Genomic DNA, 20,064 nt, shown 5'->3' with positions numbered 1-20,064 from the left:
TCATGAGTCAAAAGGTAAAAATTTTGTACTTTAATAGCTTGCTCCCATTTTGTATTGTCAAAGCAAAAAATCAAGCTCTAATCATGAGCTCATAAACATTACTGTTGTTCTCTCCATTCACACGCTTAAGCATTTCGAAACTTTTCCTGCTTCCCAGTAACTCTATTCTTGCGAAAACCAATGCACCTTCATCTGATGTCTCTTTGCTGCAATACACTGTTCTGAGACGGTCAGCGTGCCTTGAGTCTGTGTGAATCGCAACCTCTATTTCATGATCCGGCAAGTTCTCCTGTGGAATCAATACATACAAGGAAGAAGCATTTGATTATTCTGAAACTAAACGAAACTTTAAATAGTAATCCACTCATATATTCCTAACTAAGATGGAGAGACTGATTCTAGAGACTCCCCTTTTCAGCCATTTAGCAACTAAAAGGAACTGAAACGAAGGAATTGACCATTTGAATTGCTGAAACATGAAAGATAGTTATACCTGATAAAATCTGTGGATATAGTTTAAGATTTGCAAGCACGTAAAACCATTATCACTGAAATAGGTCCGTGAAGAAGGTCCCATCTCCGAGAACCGATCAGTTGGAAATAGAATTGTAAGGAAGCTGTCTTTAAATATCACTTCCGTCTTTTCACTGCAAAAGAACACCCAGAACAACAACAAAATATAGTTGACCACGGTGAGATATCTCCTCAGATGCAACAGTTGTAGCAATAGACAGCAGTAGGTTATCACCGGAATCATGAAACATGCAAAAACAAAAAAAATGAAGAAAAAGAGAAGAGCAAAACCGTACATCTCGTTGAGTGCTCTGGTTGAGTTTGAAAAAGAAGCCACTGGATCTAACCCATTGTCTTTCTCTTCATGTAGAACAGAAGGCTGAGGTTCACTGATGTAACCACTGCTGCTGCAAGAATCAGTGAAAATAGTGGCAGTTGAAGCTGCTTCAGATATTGTCCAGCAAATATTCTCCAGCAGGCTGTTCTGTGTTATGCGTCTTATTGGGTTTTGACAAGTCTGAGGCATTCAACAAGAGAAAAGGCATTAAAAATTTACATTATCAGCTGAAAGAAAATCGTCAAGGACAATTTTAGACTTCAGGAAGAAAAAATAAGATCATCAGTTACCTGCATGTGGCGAGTACGGCGTCTCCTAACCCCGGTTTTAGCAATATTTACAGTCTCTTTCCTTTGTTGTTTTGATTTACTTTTGAATTTCGTAGCATCTTGAGGATTACCTTCCTCACAAGTTTTCTGTGACATTTTATACAGAAAGCTGGCAATTACTCTCACTTAAGATAGATAATGGAGGATTACTTGGAAAGACAGTAATAAATTACACCACATAAAAAAATAAAGTACCTCCTTTGTAGCGCCATCTTCAAAGTTTTCAAGCATTAATCCTAACTGTCTGGCTAAATCAGGTGACATATGAACAAGTCTTTGTCGATTTTTTTCCACTGTTTTCAGAACCCATAGCGGCTGGTGCAAATAAACAAACGATAGCAAGCATGTTCAAGTCATCATGAAACAAAACTGTTAATCCATTCGAATTGATCTTTCTCATCTAGCTCTTTATGCTCAATTGTATGACAAAGTAACAGAGCAATCAAGAAGCATTTACATGGGATTGAGTATAAAATTCGCCATATTTTCATAGAGAATCAAAAAAACGGAAGTACACCTTCTGGTGAATGCTTTATTCCTAGAACAATGACATAAAGAAGAACTCACTGAGACAATAGTTTTGGCATGGCCAAGATATCTCTGGATAGAAGCACCTTCACACACAACAAGACTTGCATTGCAACCAATAAACCATGAATCAATGGCCTTTGCTCCTTGCTCTCCAGCAACCTTTAACACCTAAACAGACCACATTCTATTTAAAGAGGCTTACAGAAAAGACTGCAATCTGGCCAACAAGTTGAAAGCACACAATGAGATGAATTACCTTAAGCCGGAGTTCATCTGAAATGTCTGAATCAACATACATGCAGTGGTCAGCAAGAGTCATGTCTACACTAGTGCCAGACTCTGTTCCAGTAGAAGATACTTGGTAGTTCTTCGTTGATGTGCCAAAAGGTACAGCTTGCTGAATTTGCCTAGGACGACAAATAGGTTCGAGATCAAATACCCGGCTCAGATCATCCACCTTTTCGCAATTTTGTCCAAGTTGTTTAACATTGTAAAGTGATTCGCTCATCCTGACTACAACATTACAAAATAACAAGGTCAGCTTCAACTTCAGACACACATGACCTTTTAACTTATTTAGAATATCCAAGAGCTCTCTTTTCCAAAGTAAATTTGTTCCAGTTGAGTTTAATACACTAATAACCAAACTGAGGCTATTCAGATTTCATACTATTTTAATATCATGTTGATGAAAGATCACAGAATATCTCTAGTAAACTAGGAGAAGGCGAATGTAGGACTGATGACTACTAGAAGGTTATTATTCCTCTAACATGAAAGTTGAAAGAGTCAATAGTCAAGGGTCCACGAATATGCTAGCAAAGCTTTCACAAATTTGTACTGCTTTTAAACTGAGGCAGTTACCAGCAAAACTGAATGGTCAAATATATGATACTAACTCACTGGCTAACCTATAAATCATTGAGGAAATAATTTAAAGATGGATAAAAACTTACGGTTTCTCTTGACGCTATCTACAAACCAGCCAATTGTAACAACAAAGAGACCTTTTCTTGCCCCATGTTTCAAGGTGTGCTCAAACTTACGTCCACAAGAGCTGTAGGTTTTCGTTAAGCATCACCATAAAGCACCATAAAAATGTAACCAAATGATAAGAAACTATTATCTAAAGAAACACTTTCGAAGTACAGAAATGAAAAGCAAAACACTACAAATTAGATAAACAGGAATGAGAAAAAAGGATATCTGGACTACTAAATGAGTGCAACGCAGGTGCAGGTGAGGACTGTACTCGCCTCCTAGTCTCTCTGCCGCTTCCTTCACTTGTTTTCTCGCATCTGCAAGAAAAAAAAAAAAAGCAAAGCAAATATGACATATCATCACATCAAAGCCCAATTTTTTAAACATAAAACCAAAGTTATGAATCACAACAGCACCTAACAGTAGCCAAGTTATGTAATTTGAAGATTGGTGAACATAAAAATTCAAACTTTCTGCCTGATCGAGATTGACAAAGTCCTCTACCTTTGGATAAACCAGTGACACAAATGACAAGAGAAGAGAAAGGTCCATTGGACTGAGACATTGGAGGAGGGTAAGGAGGAGATTGTGAAACAGGGAACAACTTAGAACAACCCTTTGAATCAATCAGACCAACATTTCTTAATCTGAGAGCACCCATTGCGACAGTTTATGGATAAATCAAACTCTCCAATCTCTGCTTTCTTATAAACCCTTAATTCAAAATACGGAATCATTGCAGAAAGACTAAAAAGAAGAATCTAAATCAAAAGGAAGTCACTTTTCTCAGAGGGGAAAAAAGAAATCGAGGAATGTAAGAGGAAGCATGAAAAGGATTTCAAAGACGGGTTTTTTTTTTTAGGGCATAGTGATTGTGGACAAAATGGTGCTTTTATGCTTTAGAATCCTCGGAGTGGGGGAAAAAAGAAGAAGATGAGTTACTTTGGTGTTGTCGGAGCTTTTCCGTGGGGTATTTTATTTTGGCTTTATCGGCGTGATTCCAAATTTGAAGGATGAGACCACTTTACTCTACTCTTATTCAAACAATCAAACTCCCACAATGACCACTTCTTGCAAATGACAACTCTTGTGATTCAAAAATATAATAATTGGGACTAGACGATCGACCCCTAAAGGCTATAGTATAATGCTTTCTCGTTATTTTTTTGAAGTTATTTGTATTTTCACTCGCATAGTCGCATTGTTATTATTTCATCACACCAAAACTCTTATATGTATGGCTTTTTCTAATTAATTAGAGTGGTGGAAAAATTCTAAAAACATAATGATTAGAATATTTTTGAAAATAAAATTATGAAAATGGGTACTTTTTGAAGATACAATTTGTTGTAAAACTTACATTATATATATATTTAGATAAATGGGTAATTTTTAAAGATATAATTTTTGGTAAAATATATATATATATATATATATATATTGTAGAATGGATATTTTGATGGGTATGTTATACGTTATACATGTTAAATGTCATACTTCATCCAGTTTAAAAAGTTTTTTTGGCGGATTCTGGTTTGATAGTTCACGAGACAAGACGAGTTTTCTGTTCCGAAATAGACACATTTTTCTTACTATTTTGTTTTTGTGTTTTACTGATAACAAAAAAATGATAATTCTTATTGTTTAAACCAAGTAAAAACAAACTGAATACTTCACTGGTACAAGTTTGGATTATGAATGTTAATTCTACACGTATTTAATATATTCCAAATTTAATAGCAAACTTAATTTTTGAAATTAACCACGTACATAAGTGGGAATCCGAATCTCGTACATGTTCAAAAAGACACTTGATTCATCACTCATGACTTCTCCCATATCACATTGACAAGTCAATCCGTTCTTGTATCAGATTGTTTTAGCCTCCCGTAAACTCAAAAACTATGTCGCTTGAATCAACGATAGAGTTATGTTCAATGCTGATATTTTTTACAAACTTCCTAACTAATTTTTTCACCAGCTACAATATACTAAAAAGTTCCTTCCAAAGGCATGTATATTAACTAATTTATAGTATAGGAAAATTCGAAAAACAGAGACTACAATAAGTAGAGATAGATAAAGTTGGGTCATATATTCTCAATATTCTTAATCTTCATAAAGTTTGTTTTTTCTACCCATCTGCCATTTGGTTTTATGTTAAAGCTGTTTTTCACCTTAATATTATGTCATTTGATTCTATATTTAAAGGCACTGATCGAAAACATCAGCTTTTAGTAGATAAGCAAGTACCCCTCGACCTCGAGCCACTAGACTTTATACGCCTTGCCACTATCTTTTTTTCTCTCTTTATTTTCACAGATTCATTCGACTTTCAACAGCGAAAATTATACTTTCACGTTGAAGGACAAAGAGCGGGGCTTAATACGCATGTAAATAAAGACCACAAGATATGAGTGAAAGAAAGATTTGGCAATAATACCTGAAAAAATGCTCATACCAGAGTAACAGGCCGCTGGAAACAAAAGAATATTACAAATGCTGCGCAGAGAGAACAGGATTCTTAGTCATGTTTCTTGCTTCCAAACAGTTTCTCATACACATCGGATTTCTGCTTGCATACGAACGATTTGAAACTCAACAATATTGAGTCGATTTCTTGTTCCTTCTTTTCGTACACGACAAAAGCAATGAAGGCAATGGGAAGTCCTGAGCAGAACCACAACAACAACAAAAAACTAGTTATTGTTGATGAATTATAATTCATACGTCAAGGGAAAACAATAGTTTTGGCATGTCGTAAAACTAGACAGAGAGAAAGAGTACCTATAACAAATATGCTTTGAAGAGAAATGGCTCCAGCGAAACTCAATGCTAACAAAACGAAGACCACCTATGACATTAGAAACACCAAACCAGTGTTACAATATGACTTACAAGGATGAGTTTTGCGACTGATTACTGTCTTCATTTCTGCTTCAGGTTGGTATCGAGAATTCGTTAGACTGGGAGATAACGAGTTCTAAGGGTAAATACCTTGAAAAATAAGCTCCAATCATTCCCCTGGCAAAGAGATCTTAAACCTTTTACAGTGGTGTTCCATGACGCGATCACTGACAACGAGAGGTCACGTGATGAGTCTTTCGAGAGGTGAAACTGTGATGCAGGAATCTTTTCAACTGTATAACCAAATCTGCAAAATAAGCATCTATATTCAGTTGTTCATAAACTATATAGACAGCAAATGCTTATTTTGTTTGTTCCTGATTGAAATGCACAAGACACAGTGTTTCAAGAATGCTTGGCATGCATCTTTCCCTTCTACTGGGATTCACATGAACATGATGATAAAATTAAGTGTTATGGAAACTAAAGATATTATAGTGAACATTATACCTTCTAGTTAGGTTAAGGTAGTTCATACTGCACGTACAATGAAACTTTATCAAAAGTTGGCATTTCAGAAATCTTACATTTTCTCTGGAAGAATGCCATGGAGGAACAAAAATACTGATGCTACCAGTAGAGCCTTTGAAAGAGCAGTCACGACGGTAGACCCAGTTGCAACAAAGTTATAATATATACTAATTAGAATGAATATGGCAGTGAGAGTTTGCTTTAAGTCCTTCCAGAGAAGTGTATCAGCAACTGCAAATCATGTTGTAACAAATGAATCAACACCACGGTAGATTTTTCAAAATTTGAAAATATATATCTTAGTTATACCAACACCCTAAGCATCTTCACAATAATATGGTAGCTAGCAACTTAAACACCATCATTTTCAGGAGAGCCGTGCAGATGTTGAAGTTGTCCCAAGATTTTAAAATAGAAGGAAAATTTCCAGTAATTCATTTTAAAATGAAACACTGTCGGTCTTATCAAGTGAGAGACAATCAGCTGAGAGGACAAGCATGCTAAATGAATGGCCATACCCTTTCCACGTCCAAGGATCCTAGAAGCCTTGGATGGACCTTCTCTTTTAGATTGACTTGCAGCTGTCAGGTGAGAGAATGAGTCTATTGTCCTCCGTATACCTTCCTGCAGGACCATCAAGGCATGCATTAAACAAAAATGATAAGGCTTCATATATAGCCATGCATCCAGACCCAGTAGCCAGTAGGTATGAAATAGAGATGCAAAATACATTTCTGTTTCAAATCAAATAATGTATAACCTGAAGTGGCACCACAGGAGCATAGCCTAGCCGGTCCTTTGCTTTCGTAGAATCAAACGTTCTGCTGCACGAGAGCAGCCGAACTCTTGAAGGTGTTAGTTGTGGTACTTTCATTCCATATGGTCCCAACAATTTATATGTCAGTTCAACCAGATGCGCAATCGGCATCATGACAAACGCAGGGATCTTTATGCTTGGCCTGCAAAATATAATAATTTAGGAAGAACAGTAGACGGTATAGCTTTTGTACAGTGCATTTTTTCCTATATAAGTAAGCCGTCAAAAGCGTTTAAAAGATCAGAAACCTATTATCCCAAAGAAAATGGTTTACATGAAATCAGAAAAACTTGTCAGGCACAAAAGTGTAAGCAGAAAACATTGGATATACCCAATTATTTTGAACTGTTTCATTTGAAGGTCAGAAAAATATCAAGATTAGCTGTTTTATTTCGCTCGAACTGAAATAGCATTTCTGTAAAATATTGCTTTCTGATAATCTTTATATACGTCAATTTTCTTCATCAAATGTTACTCTCTCATAAAGCAGAGTTAATTAGGTACTACTTCCACCAGAAGGTCAAGTGGGATATTACTGTCCTTCATTGTGTATGGAAAGATCTTCCAATTATAAAGCAAAATAATGTGTCAGCTCAAGAAAGGGAAAAAATTATGACCTCTCGTAGCCAAGTCCTTCAAGAAGCTGTGACATAAATTCCCAAAATTTAATTGGCTCCATGTTGGTGATGAAATATGCCTGTAAATTCACTATATGTCAGGTCAGCCTACAACTCCGTAAACATTATAAATAGATTACCATCTGACTATACGCCTTAACTAATTTCTAGTCAAAGGATTTAATTTCAATTTAATACAACAAGAGAAAATGTAGATCATCTTCTTTGAAGAAGTTGGCAAACAGCTCAAACGGATCTCTCAGCTAAACACAACAGAACAGAAAAATAATCTCAAACAGAAAACCAGCAAGGCTCTCTGAAAGTTCACATGATATTAGAGTGAACACAGTTTCTGCCTCAGTTTTTATGGTATGTCTAAAACATTTCTGATTCTTTAAGCATGCCTAAACAGCATACATGAAAATGTCTTCCTTAGTTTATTCCGGTTCACCAAATGACGACATTCGTTTTAAACATTTAGAGCTAAGAAACTATAGCTACCAAAAATGAAATGAGATACAACTGAGACCAAACTCCACCTTAGAAAACTACAGCATGTAATCAACTGAAAAAGTACCTGTCCTGCAGCTTTTGTAGAAACATCTCCTCCTGAAGCTAGAGCACGCTCAGCACAAACATGGGCATGAGCAACATTCTCAACGTAAGTGAAATCATAGAGATTATTCCCATCACCAATAATAAACTGAACATTAAAGAACCAGAAAACATTCGTATCAAATATAAAATTTATGGAAGATTTTATGTCAAAGAAGAAATTAAAGCAAAAAATGCATCTTAACCTATAAAATTCATTTAGAGAGATCCCTAACCATAAAAAAGCCCCTCTTATCTAGCCCCTCAGAGACCAAATAAATTCCTTCTTTGCAAAGTTATATCTCTTAAATAGGAAAGAACATCGCACTGCGCAACCAGGAAACCTCCCTTAAATCATATATTAAGTACTCATACGAATGTTGCTTTCCCAATCATCCTTTGTATCTCGTGTAAGGCTACTTTTAGGACCATTGCATCTATGCCACCTAGTGTAAGTTTCCAAAGAAAATCCCACATCTTAATACTGTCTCGACTCCCGACATATAGAAAGTTCAGTCCTCTAGATTTGTAGCTTAAAGCTTCATAACAAACTTTGCCAAGTCAAAACCCAAAATTCTGCGTACAACAAACATAAATTATTCTCTCTCTGCTCTACTATAACCGAAAGATTTTACAGTTATTGCTTTTCTGGTATCTTTTTTTTTCTTCATTCCCTACGAATCAATCTATGTTTTCCAGAGAGTCAATTATCCAACTTCTGAAAAAACTTCATAGTACATAGCTATCTACAATATGTCTAGCAAAGAATAACCTGTCAACAGAGGGCAGCTGCCTTCTTGCGAATAATTAAAGCATTGAGTGAAGAGAGGAGAGGAAAGGTAAAAAAGAAGATAGAGGGAAAAATCAAAAGAAAAAGAAAACCATCCAACCTTAGATTTCCCAGCCCTAGCAGCAGCAACAAGTGAGGGAACCAATAATCTATCACCAGGACCAAAAATACTGCTTGGACGTATGCAACAAGTGAGTAGTCCATTTCTGCCATTCGCCTTCATGATCAATTCTTCTCCTTCAGCTTTAGTTGCCGAATATGAGTCATTGTGCTGAGAAAATGAAGATATATTAATAAGCAAACTCCAAAAGAAGCATAGAATCATTTAGAATATCACAATAGAAAGACATCCAGTGCAAGTTACCACAATAGAAAGAGAAAACATCAAGGTCAAGGGCACCAGTAGAAGACAACTTAAAAAGACATGCAATTAAGTCTAATTAAATACCTTGGATGGGTAAGCCATTGATTCACTACCATTCAAAATACCATGAACACCATCAAACACAACACTAGGAGAGCTAGTGTAAATAAGCCTCTTTACTCCAACATCAACACAAGCATCAATTACATTTTGTGTCCCTGTAGATTAAAAACCCCAAAACAATGCAACATAATAAACACAAGAGCATTTGACAGAGAAACAAAAACAAAAAAGTGCAAGATTGAAGTTTCTATGAAACCTTGAACATTCACGGAATACTGAAGCTGGTGATTGTTGATAGAAGAATCTGGAGCTGCCATGTGAAACACCACCTCAGCTCCCTGAAAAGCTAATGGGAACAGGTAATTACAAAAACAATGCATAGATCTCAAACTCGAATACTAAAAACAATCCATGATTTGAGATGAAGAACCTTTGACGACTTGAGATTTATCTCGAAGATCAGCGGAGAGATATTGAACACGACCAGATCTCAAACCTTCGTCGAGAACTCCGTGCTCTTCCTGAGGATCAAGCGTTATCGCCGGAGACAAATCAGCGATACGGACGCTGAACATCTCGTAGCGTACGAGCATTTCAACGAGATGCCTCGCCGCGAATCCTCTACCACCGGTGACAACGCACCATCGCTCCGCGTCAGCAGCTGCCGGCGCCATGTCTTCTTCACACGGAAATAGCAATGAGTGGGTTACTCAGCTTTGAATTGATTAGCAAAAATGGCGAATCAGAGAAGCATTACCTTTATGAGAAAGAAAGAGAGAGCTTGAAAGAGACTCTCTCAGGAGAACACTGCTTTGGTGTGTGATGATGCGTCCCACACCTTCTCCCTCAAATCTAATTTTCATTATTTTATTATTATTAATTAATTTATTATTATTATTGGAAAAAAAAAATATTATTAATTTATTATTATTATTGGGCTTTCGAATTTTTACAAGTTTCTGTTTGTTTAATTTTAAATCCATACTCCCTCTATTTTTCATTAATAATAATTCAACTTTTTTTAAATATAGTTTTTTTCAGTTTCTATACATTTTTATTAGTTTTATTAATGGTAAATTATAATTTTTGTTAAAAAAAAGAATACTATTGGTTTAGAATTACAGATAATGATAAATCACAAAAAAAAGTGCAGTTATAATTAATTTTTAATATGCTTTTGTAATATGTATGGAAAGCCTAAGATTTAATTAGATTAATAAGAAAAGAGGGGGTGTGATTTTGTGATTTAATTTAGGTTAGTGTTTTGAGTTTAGTTAATCGAAAACCATTTAAATCTGACGGCTGAAAGATTAAAATTAATTTTTCAAAATGGTTGGATTAGTAATCTCGTTTAAGACATTTGAAATAAGTTAAAACAAACGATTAATCTTAATACTATTAAAAGAGAAGTACAAAATTAAGAATGTCTAAAATTATGGTTTCATTTACAGCAATTGCCACTGAATTATTCACAAAGGAGATGTTTAATTGAAATTGAAAAGATTAAAACTGTAATTAGAAAACTTAATTAAAATTAGCATGTGAGTAGAAGAGGATCCGCGTGTTTTCAAAGAATCTGACCCGTGAAGAAAAGTATTTGAGACTTCACATTGGGCCTTCGATCCTACTAACACATGTAATTTTCTTATTTATATTTTTTTTTGAGTAAATGAGTATTTCCATACAGTATTTCGTATACATTTGATACACTATTTCATATACATTTGATAATATCCACTGCAAATAAAAAACGTATTCATGAATCATGCAATTGCGTTATAAAAATAAAATCAAACTTGTATCTACAGTATATTTATTTTTTAATATTTGAAAAACTTTAACTAAAGACTAGATTGATACATTAAATTAATTCAAAAGAGAAAAGATGTAAAAAAATTATGGGTTATAAACTTATAATAGAGCGGGTTGGATTATTATACATGTGGTAGTTTCAAGAAATTATAATATTTATAAGATAATGATACATAAAAAGGTTATATTCTCTTTGAAATTATAATATTTATTTTCAATAAATTTTTAAACAATAATTAATTTAAAAATATTTAAACTAAATCTAGTGGCTTACATTGGTGGACTCATTTTTGTTTCATATATGCTACTCTCGGATCGAATGGATCCCCTATTAGAGGAAGTCAAAATATTCTCAATCCATCACAAGACGCTTAAAATTGTGGACGGATAACACCGCTTTGATAGTTCTATTATAAACGCAACAACCAACTAACATATTTACAATTTACAACTAATTTAATAAACAAGAAATTTACAAATTGGAAATGTATTATTAAATTATAAAAATATATAAGAAATCAGAATTTATCATATGAAAAAACATAATCTCGCGGTGTACGGCGGGTTCAAACCTAGTTATTGTTATAATTGGAAAAAAACGGTTAAATATTACAAACCTTCGAATCTAAAGGACCAAACAAAATATACACCAAAGATAAATAGAAAAATAAACAAAAACTACAAACCACAAAAACAAACAGATCATAAAGCGATTAACCCCAAGTAAACTGAACTTGGAATAACAACTCGAGAAGCAAAGAGTATCATTATCGAACAGTAAAAGACCTGACAAAGAATTTGACGTATAAAAATATTGATGCACTTACTTACAACTTTCAGTCCAACATACCAAGAGGATACTACTGAACTTGCTACGAAGATGACAATCCAAAATTCTAGCAAAATTCGAAGATAATCCAAATTAGTGGTTGAAATGATGCTACATCTTTTTTTAGAAGATGAGATAATCGGTCAAAAATCAATCCAAAACCATAAAAGAAAGAAAAACGAAACTAATCATTATGAATTCCACGTTCTAGACGGTTATTGCTCCCAATTCACATTACTCACACTCTCACGACCACCGTCCCCTCTAGATAGTGGTATCTTGGGGAAATTCTCATCCCCTCACACATATATATCACTATGTACGTACAAAATTATAAATATATATATAATTAATCTATCTACTTTTAAAATCAACAAACTTAACCCGTCCCCTTTATATATAAATAACCTGCACAAGGACTAAGGCTAGACAAAACAATACATCGGGAAGGACGAGACCGGATATGGGGAAAAGTTGAAGAAGAGACAAAGATAAGGAAGGAAGAGTGATGTTCGAGAACAAAATCAGAAAGAAATTTTTTCTGAATAATAGTAAAGTGATATGATAAAAGAAGTATTGGGAGTTGTATAACTTACATAAACAACGTACGAAAAAGAATTTGGAGTTACTACTACCACATTCCTATTACAATTAATCAATCAATCAAGAATGCAAACCCATGCAACTCTTATTTCTCCACAACCTCACATGCATCACAATAAAATAATTTCCTACACCATACTCATTTTACCGTATCATCAACGAATTATATACTTGCTTAGCAAAAATATATATATATATATATACTTAATATATAGTATTTCAAATATTATTGGTTCATTGGCCATGCAAGCTCTACCGAAAACTCATTAACATGCATGCATGTGCACCCATAACCACACACTTCACCAAATAACACACGCATGCATTAATAACTCATACGGTCATACTTTACTAAATATTAACTTTATAATCACCCTTATTTTTCTTGGTAGTCCATTAGTATAGGTTTATAGCTTTTATAAAATAAATAATGTGCACAATGTAGTTTGCGAAAATAGATCCAAATGTGTACAAACTTGGTAACATTTGTAACTTATGTAATATAAATAAAACACACCTTTTGAAAAAAATTGGTTTGTAAATCAAATGATATTGTATCTCGATTGTCAGAACACGAGGTTACAAATAAAGGTTGGCAAGCTGGAGCTTGTTTCCAAGTGGGATGGTTCACGGTAACGAATGGCTAAGGTCACAAAATGTGTTTTTGAACCTCAGCCATATTTGTTTAAATAATTTTGACATTCCTTCCTGGCCTAGGATGGTTTGTTGATATTACACTCCCCCCCCCCCCCCCCCCCCTACATACACAATTTATTTTAAAACACTTACAAATTTGTTAGATTCCATTTATGAAGATCAAACATTCGGATATCAATTATTGTGTTTTGAATAATAATAAATCCTTTTTATTTTGGCAAAAATAGACAATCAATGATAAATGCTTTTTTATTAGACTTCCAAATCAATTTAAGTCGCTAACCAATAAACCTTACTTAATTTGGTGGCTCACTAAAGATTCTTATTTGTAACTTTTTCTTTGTATATATATAGTATAAAGAATGGCAGCAGTTTACAACATCTTTATTTTATGGGTTGACTCTGGTCATAAATGTGTTGTAATAAAGTCAACGGAAGTTAGAACCTTGACTGGCTGATTAAGGTTGGATATGTACTTTTTCATCTTAAAGGGCTAATTTCATTAGAATACGGTTGAGGACAAAGGTATAATGTATTTTTGGTACACAAAGCCGGGGTAGAACAAAATAACCCCGTTTTTATACAAAAAGTTAGATAATCTTATCTTCAATTGTAAGTAAGAAAAAACTTTTTTTTTTTTTGAGAGAAAAAACGTAAGAAAAAACTTTTGAGTTTGGTGTACTTGTATATCTTAAAGATTGGTTCGATAACCTTCTCTGATATTTGCAACAAACTAACCGGAGATTTAGTATATTCGTACCTCACCTGATTATCTTCTCTTGCACTATATATATAGAGTATATATATAGACCCAGCTTCTTCTTGGAACGAACTCAAGCATGCACGTACGTGTTTCCACCTTATTTTGGTAAAGTTTATTCACTGTGTCATTGTATTTGGGCTTATGACCCACGAAATTCATCGTCCAAAAAGACCCACCTAACTGATCTAAAATTATAATCTTATTACAACAAAAAAAAATGTGTCTAGAAATGAGAAATAATGTGCAATAATGATAAGGAGTTGTTGCTTCAACTACTTCCCGTAAAATGCCTCACAGCCTCAGCTATTTGACTCATTAAAGAGGACAGCCATAAGTTAGATATCATCATTTACATCTCAACATCATCCTCAACTCTCTCGTCAACGTTATAAATTCCCATACGTCTTAGCAACTTCTTATATATGACAGCTACCCTTTTTTCCCTTTCAAGTTTAAACTAACAAATTTTTGATCACATATCAAATTTACATATTTAGAAAATATTTATGTTGTCGAACGTATCTCGTTTGTGGGGTTATATTATATAATAATTTTTGACAACCGATGTTTACCCGATAAGATCTACTATAAGAAATGTTTCGTGTTTTTAAGATGATACTATATAATAATAATAACATTTTCATCTTATTTCTTTTGCAGTATATATTGGACGTCACGATTCAATTTAATTTTTCCCTTTTTTTTTGTTTGTAACGCAACCATATAGAACACACGCACTTAAAGAACCCCATTTGGGCATGTGTTTGTCTTTGCTAAGTCACATGCATAATTCTGCTTTTTATATATATAATGTTTTTGACGTCGTCTCATATACGACCAATTCAAACATATATATTTACAGAACAATCTAGTCAGTATAACGTTTTTATGCCACTCGTATGTAGTCTTTTTCTTTTAAAGAGGTTAGTAGGTTACAAGTTGTTATCAACATATACGTGAGCTAACCCATCTCTCTATGAATACTGTAACATAATGTGGGAGGCTGCCATCTCATAGACATATTGACGCAGGAGAGTCACTTTAGTGTAAGTAATTTTATTCCTTATTTGGAATTGGTATTTATAGTGGAGTTGGAAAGTGGAAACAAGAATTTGAATAGGTTCGAGAACTATTTACCCTTGAGACTTGGAAACGTCATCTCACCTTGAGTTCTCCCACGGTGTTAGGGTTTGACTCTCATGGTGGGGGTTCCCATTTATTCTTTAATGCAATTGAACGGGCTTTACTCTTTGATCTAAATACCATCCTGAGACAATGAACCTTCAGATATAAACCAAATCGACCATCCCATGACAAGAGTAGAGATTTATATATGTTACTAAGTACTAATCCTGCTGCAACAAACACCGCACCAAAGCTAGTTTGATGGAATGAAGTAAGAAAAATGTGGAAAACTGCATTTTACATAGTCTATAGATATGGAAATCTTTGGTTACACAATTACTAGTCTAGCAAACTTCTGGATATTGCTCTTTCTGTAATGGATAATTCTTGGGTTCACCCCTAGGGGTGAACCTCTCTTATTCACACCCTTTAAATTAAGGAAACAAATCTTAACTAAGTAAACAAATTCTGTAGACCATCTAATTTTAAAATTGTTAATTTTAATATTATATTACAGTTTTTAATTATCACATCTAAACCCAAACCATTTTTTATAAACCCAAACCGACATATAATTTTGTTTAATTGTAAAATCTAAACCTTAACCACTCTTTTATAACCCAAACCGATATATAATTTTGTTTAATTGTAAAATCTAAACCCTAAACACTCTTTTATAAATCCAAACCAACATATAATTTTGTTTAATTATAATATCTAAACTCTAACCACGATTTTGTAAACCCAAACCGACATATAATTTTGTTTAATTGTAAAATCTAAAGTCTAACTACTCTTTTGTAAACCCAAACCGACATATAATTTTGTTTCATTGTAAAATCTAAATCCTAACCGCTCTTTTATAAACCCAAACCGACATATAATTTCGTTTAATTGTAAAATCTAAACCCTAACCACTCTTTTGTAAACTCAAACCGACATATAATTTTATTTAATTATAAAATCTAAATCCTAACCATTCTTTTATAAACCCAAACCTATATACAATTTAAAAATTTAATGTTTAACCTTTAATTCTTTTTTATAAACCCAAACCAACATAGTTTCCTTAATAAAAGATCTACATAATTTGTTTCCTTGTTTTGTCTTTTTATTTTAATTTTAATTTATTTTTTAAAATATGACATGACATATTGTTGTATCCAAGAATTTTTGTTGTGTAATATGTTTCTTTGAGTGTTATACTATGATGAGCTTGTTTAGATTATTTTGTGTTATAAAGTGTAGTAAATCCATAGAAGAACATGCATGTCAAATGCGTTAGTATGTCTTATCACATTTAAAGAGAAAAAAAATCGTGAATCTTATCACTATATATGAATAGTATTATTTTATGTGGGGATTTGGATTTCGGTCACTATTTATTTCTCTTCTATTTTGCTACATGCATCAGGTTAAAAGTGTCTTCGATAATAAAAGCTCGTTTTTGCCTAATGTAGCCGCCCGCGATTATATGTATACAGATATCATATATCCACGGATCCACCAATCGATTCATTGTAAGTGACAAAAGTTATTGACTAATGACTATAATTAATGAAATGAGTCGGTGAGAATTTGTTTAAATTTATAACTCTTCTGGCAAAATTTAAGTGCTATTTGGACCAGTGATCATATAGTTTTTTTTTTTTTTAGTTCTTCTTTTCCAAAACATATATGAGCTCATTGAAACTTTTTGTTTCCACTTTTATTGACATATAGAAATTATATGTTCATTGAAACTTTTTGTTTCCACTTTTATTGAGCTTAGACACAAACTCTAATTTGTAAGGTTTTCTTGTTGCATAATAAATTTTACGTTACAACAAAAATAAAAAGTCAACAAAGGAGATCAAAATAGGTTGTATATAAATTATATATATAAACATCAAGCAAACAGTTTAAGAGTTGAGAACAATCTTAACTTCCGAATTTATTTCATTGTCTTGCTATCATCATGTTCTAAACAAAAACAAAACCAAAGTTTTCCACAAACCTGTCGGTTTTTAACCAAATCTACTTGCTTAATTCAATAAAATAACTCCTTTGACATATGTTAGTATAAAAAATTGTACTAATGAAAACATAAGATCCAAAACTACACCTTATAGAACGGAGGAATTAAGAGTGACATAACTCACTCCAACTACGACCAGTACAAGTAGTTGGCGACATTAACTACCCTCTCACCAACCACCAAACCCAATCCCCACAATTTTACCATTACTCTCATATAACTACACAAATTCATATTTACTATTTTTGCCAACACAACTCCTTATAAGATATACACTTCATCAACCTATAGATCTCACTCACATAAACCAACCTAGAACAAAAAAAGAAGAAGAGGAAATGGGTAGATCCAACGAGCAAGATCTACTCTCGACCGAGATCGTCAACCGTGGGATCGAACCATCCGGTCCTAACGCTGGCTCACCAACGTTCTCTGTAAGGGTCCGGAGACGTCTACCGGATTTTCTTCAGTCCGTGAACTTGAAGTACGTGAAACTTGGTTACCACTACCTCATAAACCATGCGTTTTATTTGGCGACCATACCAGTTCTTGTGCTGATTTTTAGCGCTGAGGTTGGGAGTTTAAGCAGAGAAGAGATTTGGAAGAAACTTTGGGACTATGATCTTGCAACTGTCACCGGATTCATTGGTGTATTTGTCTTAACCGCGTGTGTCTACTTCATGTCTCGTCCTCGCTCTGTTTACCTCATTGATTTCGCTTGTTACAAGCCCTCCGATGAACTCAAGGTACGTCCCAATCTTTTTCAATAGAGGAAATTAGTCTAAACTATGTTCACTTAGAAATTATAACTTGACGGATTAGTTTATAGATAGATAGGGATGCCTAACCAAGCCTCATTAGTAAACCAAATTTGTGCCTTTGCATGTGTTGGGTCAGTAATTATTTTTCCGTTTATGAATGTTGCCAAATTCTGTAACAAAAAAGGTATAAATTTGGTTTATCAAATCTTATTTACAATAATAATCAAAGGATATTGATAGGAACCGGACTGATAATTAAATGAAGCTGAACCAAACCAAACAAAAGTCCACTCAATTCCGGTTATTTCCGGTTTACTTATTTTTGCTTTGGATTGGTTTAGGTGACAAAAGAAGAGTTCATAGAGCTGGCTAGAAAGTCTGGGAAATTCGACGAAGAGACACTCGGTTTCAAGAAGAGGATCTTGCAAGCCTCAGGCATAGGCGACGAAACGTACGTCCCAAGATCCATCTCTTCATCGGAGAACATAACAACGATGAAAGAGGGTCGTGAAGAAGCGTCTACAGTGATCTTCGGAGCACTAGACGAGCTCTTCGAGAAGACACGTGTCAAACCTAAAGACGTCGGAGTCCTTGTGGTTAACTGTAGCATTTTCAACCCGACACCGTCACTGTCTGCAATGGTGATCAACCATTACAAAATGAGAGGGAACATACTTAGTTACAACCTCGGAGGGATGGGATGTTCTGCTGGAATCATAGCTGTTGATCTTGCTCGTGACATGCTTCAGTCTAACCCTAACAGTTACGCTGTGGTGGTGAGCACTGAGATGGTTGGGTATAACTGGTACGTTGGAAGTGACAAGTCAATGGTTATACCTAATTGCTTCTTTAGGATGGGTTGCTCCGCTGTTATGCTCTCTAACCGTCGTCGTGACTTCCGCCATGCTAAGTACCGTCTCGAGCACATTGTCCGGACTCACAAGGCTGCCGACGACCGTAGCTTCAGGTTTCATTCTTGTCGATTTTTATTCGTTTTTTAATCTTATGACCTAGCTAGTAACTAATTATATTGTTTGTGGATGGTTTTTAGGAGTGTATACCAAGAAGAAGATGAACAAGGATTCAAGGGTTTGAAGATAAGTAGAGACCTAATGGAAGTAGGAGGTGAAGCTCTCAAGACCAACATCACCACCTTAGGCCCTCTCGTCCTTCCTTTCTCCGAGCAGCTTCTCTTCTTCGCCGCTTTGCTCCGCAGAACTTTTTCACCTGCGGCCAAAACCTCCACAACCACCTCCTTCTCATCTTCCGTCACCGCAAAAACCAATGGAACCAAGTCGTCCTCTTCGGATGTCTCCAAGCCATACATCCCCGACTACAAGCTCGCCTTCGAGCACTTCTGCTTCCACGCGGCAAGCAAAGTAGTGCTTGAGGAGCTTCAAAAGAATCTAGGCTTGAGTGAAGAGAACATGGAGGCTTCTAGGATGACACTTCACAGGTTTGGAAACACTTCCAGCAGCGGAATCTGGTACGAGCTGGCTTACTTGGAAGCCAAGGAAAGTGTTCGTAGAGGAGATAGGGTTTGGCAGATTGCATTCGGATCAGGTTTTAAGTGTAACAGTGTGGTGTGGAAGGCAATGAGAAAAGTGAAGAAACCGACAAGGAACAATCCTTGGGTGGATTGCGTCAACCGTTACCCTGTGCCTCTCTGAATTGTTATTCTTCTATATAAACTATAAATCATGTAAGATCTCTAAATTACTCCAACCAAAAGAGACGATTTGGTTGGATGATAGGAGTTATTTACCGATCATTCGTATCTAAGTCATGCTGTAAGAATGGATGTGGTTAGAGACCTGTTCAGCTTCAACTTATTTTACTATTTGTTTGTTCTATTCGACCTTCATAAACTTTGAGAGTAAAAAACAAAAACAAAAAAAAACCCTTCTTTTCGGTTGGTTGATAGAACAGATGGTTATTGTAACTTATTTAATGTTTCAAAGTAAAACAATCACTTTTTTCTAACGCAATATTTACTTTACGTGTATAGAAGGTACTTGCACGAAAACAATAACGAAACATAACTTTCGGCTGAGTAACTCTCATTGTAGAGTAGACTAGTGATCTTTACAAGGTAAAAAAATCGTTTCCATTTCCTAATTTCAGAAAACGGAGCTTGCTATATAATACCTGAAATTGGGAATTTATGGGCCTACTGATTTCAA

The 20,064-nt window shown here is 34.6% G+C and overlaps 3 protein-coding genes across 7 annotated transcripts; 1 reads left to right on the top strand and 2 right to left on the bottom strand.

The window, feature by feature from the left end:
- Window positions 1-12: 12 nt before the first annotated feature.
- LOC147926006 (uncharacterized) lies at window positions 13-3,607 on the bottom strand. Its single transcript, XM_087491226.1, has 10 exons — window positions 3,196-3,607; window positions 2,917-3,008; window positions 2,667-2,769; window positions 1,967-2,223; window positions 1,747-1,878; window positions 1,375-1,494; window positions 1,141-1,266; window positions 810-1,030; window positions 494-647; window positions 13-289 (listed from the first exon to the last, which is right to left on the bottom strand). The coding sequence occupies exons 1-10, from the start codon at window positions 3,350-3,352 to the stop codon at window positions 71-73; spliced, it is 1,581 nt and encodes a 526-aa protein (XP_087347352.1). The 5' UTR covers window positions 3,353-3,607; the 3' UTR covers window positions 13-70.
- A 1,370-nt stretch (window positions 3,608-4,977) lies between these two features.
- On the bottom strand, window positions 4,978-10,178 carry LOC104752257 (3beta-hydroxysteroid-dehydrogenase/decarboxylase). 5 transcript variants are annotated; one of them, XR_015584303.1, is made up of 14 exons: window positions 10,072-10,162; window positions 9,745-9,990; window positions 9,571-9,660; window positions 9,336-9,469; window positions 8,988-9,158; window positions 8,081-8,206; window positions 7,504-7,583; window positions 6,830-7,028; window positions 6,588-6,693; window positions 6,126-6,300; window positions 5,689-5,845; window positions 5,479-5,545; window positions 5,135-5,361; window positions 4,978-5,044 (listed from the first exon to the last, which is right to left on the bottom strand). XR_015584303.1 is itself a non-coding variant. In XM_010474354.3 (13 exons), the coding sequence occupies exons 3-13, from the start codon at window positions 9,629-9,631 to the stop codon at window positions 5,216-5,218; spliced, it is 1,422 nt and encodes a 473-aa protein (XP_010472656.1). In that variant the 5' UTR covers window positions 9,632-9,652; window positions 9,745-9,990; window positions 10,072-10,178; the 3' UTR covers window positions 5,106-5,215. The 5 variants fall into 5 exon arrangements, 4 of the variants coding, with proteins under 4 accessions (XP_010472656.1, XP_010472654.1, XP_087347351.1 ...); XM_010474354.3 differs by lacking the exon at window positions 4,978-5,044 and having other exon boundaries at window positions 5,106-5,361; window positions 9,571-9,652; window positions 10,072-10,178; XM_010474352.3 differs by lacking the exon at window positions 4,978-5,044 and having other exon boundaries at window positions 5,106-5,361.
- A 7,079-nt stretch (window positions 10,179-17,257) lies between these two features.
- On the top strand, window positions 17,258-19,734 carry LOC109124851 (3-ketoacyl-CoA synthase 10). The gene is made up of 3 exons (XM_019238328.2): window positions 17,258-17,866; window positions 18,223-18,848; window positions 18,933-19,734. Exons 1-3 carry the CDS (start codon window positions 17,459-17,461, stop codon window positions 19,549-19,551), a joined length of 1,653 nt encoding a protein of 550 aa, XP_019093873.1. The 5' UTR covers window positions 17,258-17,458; the 3' UTR covers window positions 19,552-19,734.
- Window positions 19,735-20,064: the final 330 nt, after the last annotated feature.

This window comes from Camelina sativa, chromosome 16 (assembly GCF_030686135.1).
Source record: "Camelina sativa cultivar CO46 ecotype springtype chromosome 16, ASM3068613v1".
NCBI classification, from domain to species: domain Eukaryota; kingdom Viridiplantae; phylum Streptophyta; class Magnoliopsida; order Brassicales; family Brassicaceae; genus Camelina; species Camelina sativa.
Note: the sequence above shows the minus strand (reverse complement) of the source record. Positions and strands in the feature narration are given on the sequence as shown.

Excerpts from the sequence above, each read along its gene's own strand:
- LOC109124851 (XM_019238328.2), top strand. The coding sequence starts at position 17,459 with ATGGGTAGATCCAACGAGCAAGATCTACTCTCGACCGAGATCGTCAAC. Across the intron at positions 17,867-18,222 it reads AGCCCTCCGATGAACTCAAG|GTGACAAAAGAAGAGTTCAT; the intron begins GTACGTCCCAAT and ends GGATTGGTTTAG. Across the intron at positions 18,849-18,932 it reads GCCGACGACCGTAGCTTCAG|GAGTGTATACCAAGAAGAAG; the intron begins GTTTCATTCTTG and ends GATGGTTTTTAG.
- LOC147926006 (XM_087491226.1), bottom strand. The coding sequence starts at position 3,352 with ATGGGTGCTCTCAGATTAAGAAATGTTGGTCTGATTGATTCAAAGGGT. Across the intron at positions 1,879-1,966 it reads CAGATGAACTCCGGCTTAAG|GTGTTAAAGGTTGCTGGAGA; the intron begins GTAATTCATCTC and ends TGGTCTGTTTAG. Across the intron at positions 1,031-1,140 it reads GCCGTACTCGCCACATGCAG|ACTTGTCAAAACCCAATAAG; the intron begins GTAACTGATGAT and ends TGAATGCCTCAG.
- LOC104752257 (XM_010474352.3), bottom strand. The coding sequence starts at position 9,988 with ATGGCGCCGGCAGCTGCTGACGCGGAGCGATGGTGCGTTGTCACCGGT. Across the intron at positions 9,470-9,570 it reads GTATTCCGTGAATGTTCAAG|GGACACAAAATGTAATTGAT; the intron begins GTTTCATAGAAA and ends TTTAATCTACAG. Across the intron at positions 9,159-9,335 it reads CAATGGCTTACCCATCCAAG|CACAATGACTCATATTCGGC; the intron begins GTATTTAATTAG and ends TCATTTTCTCAG.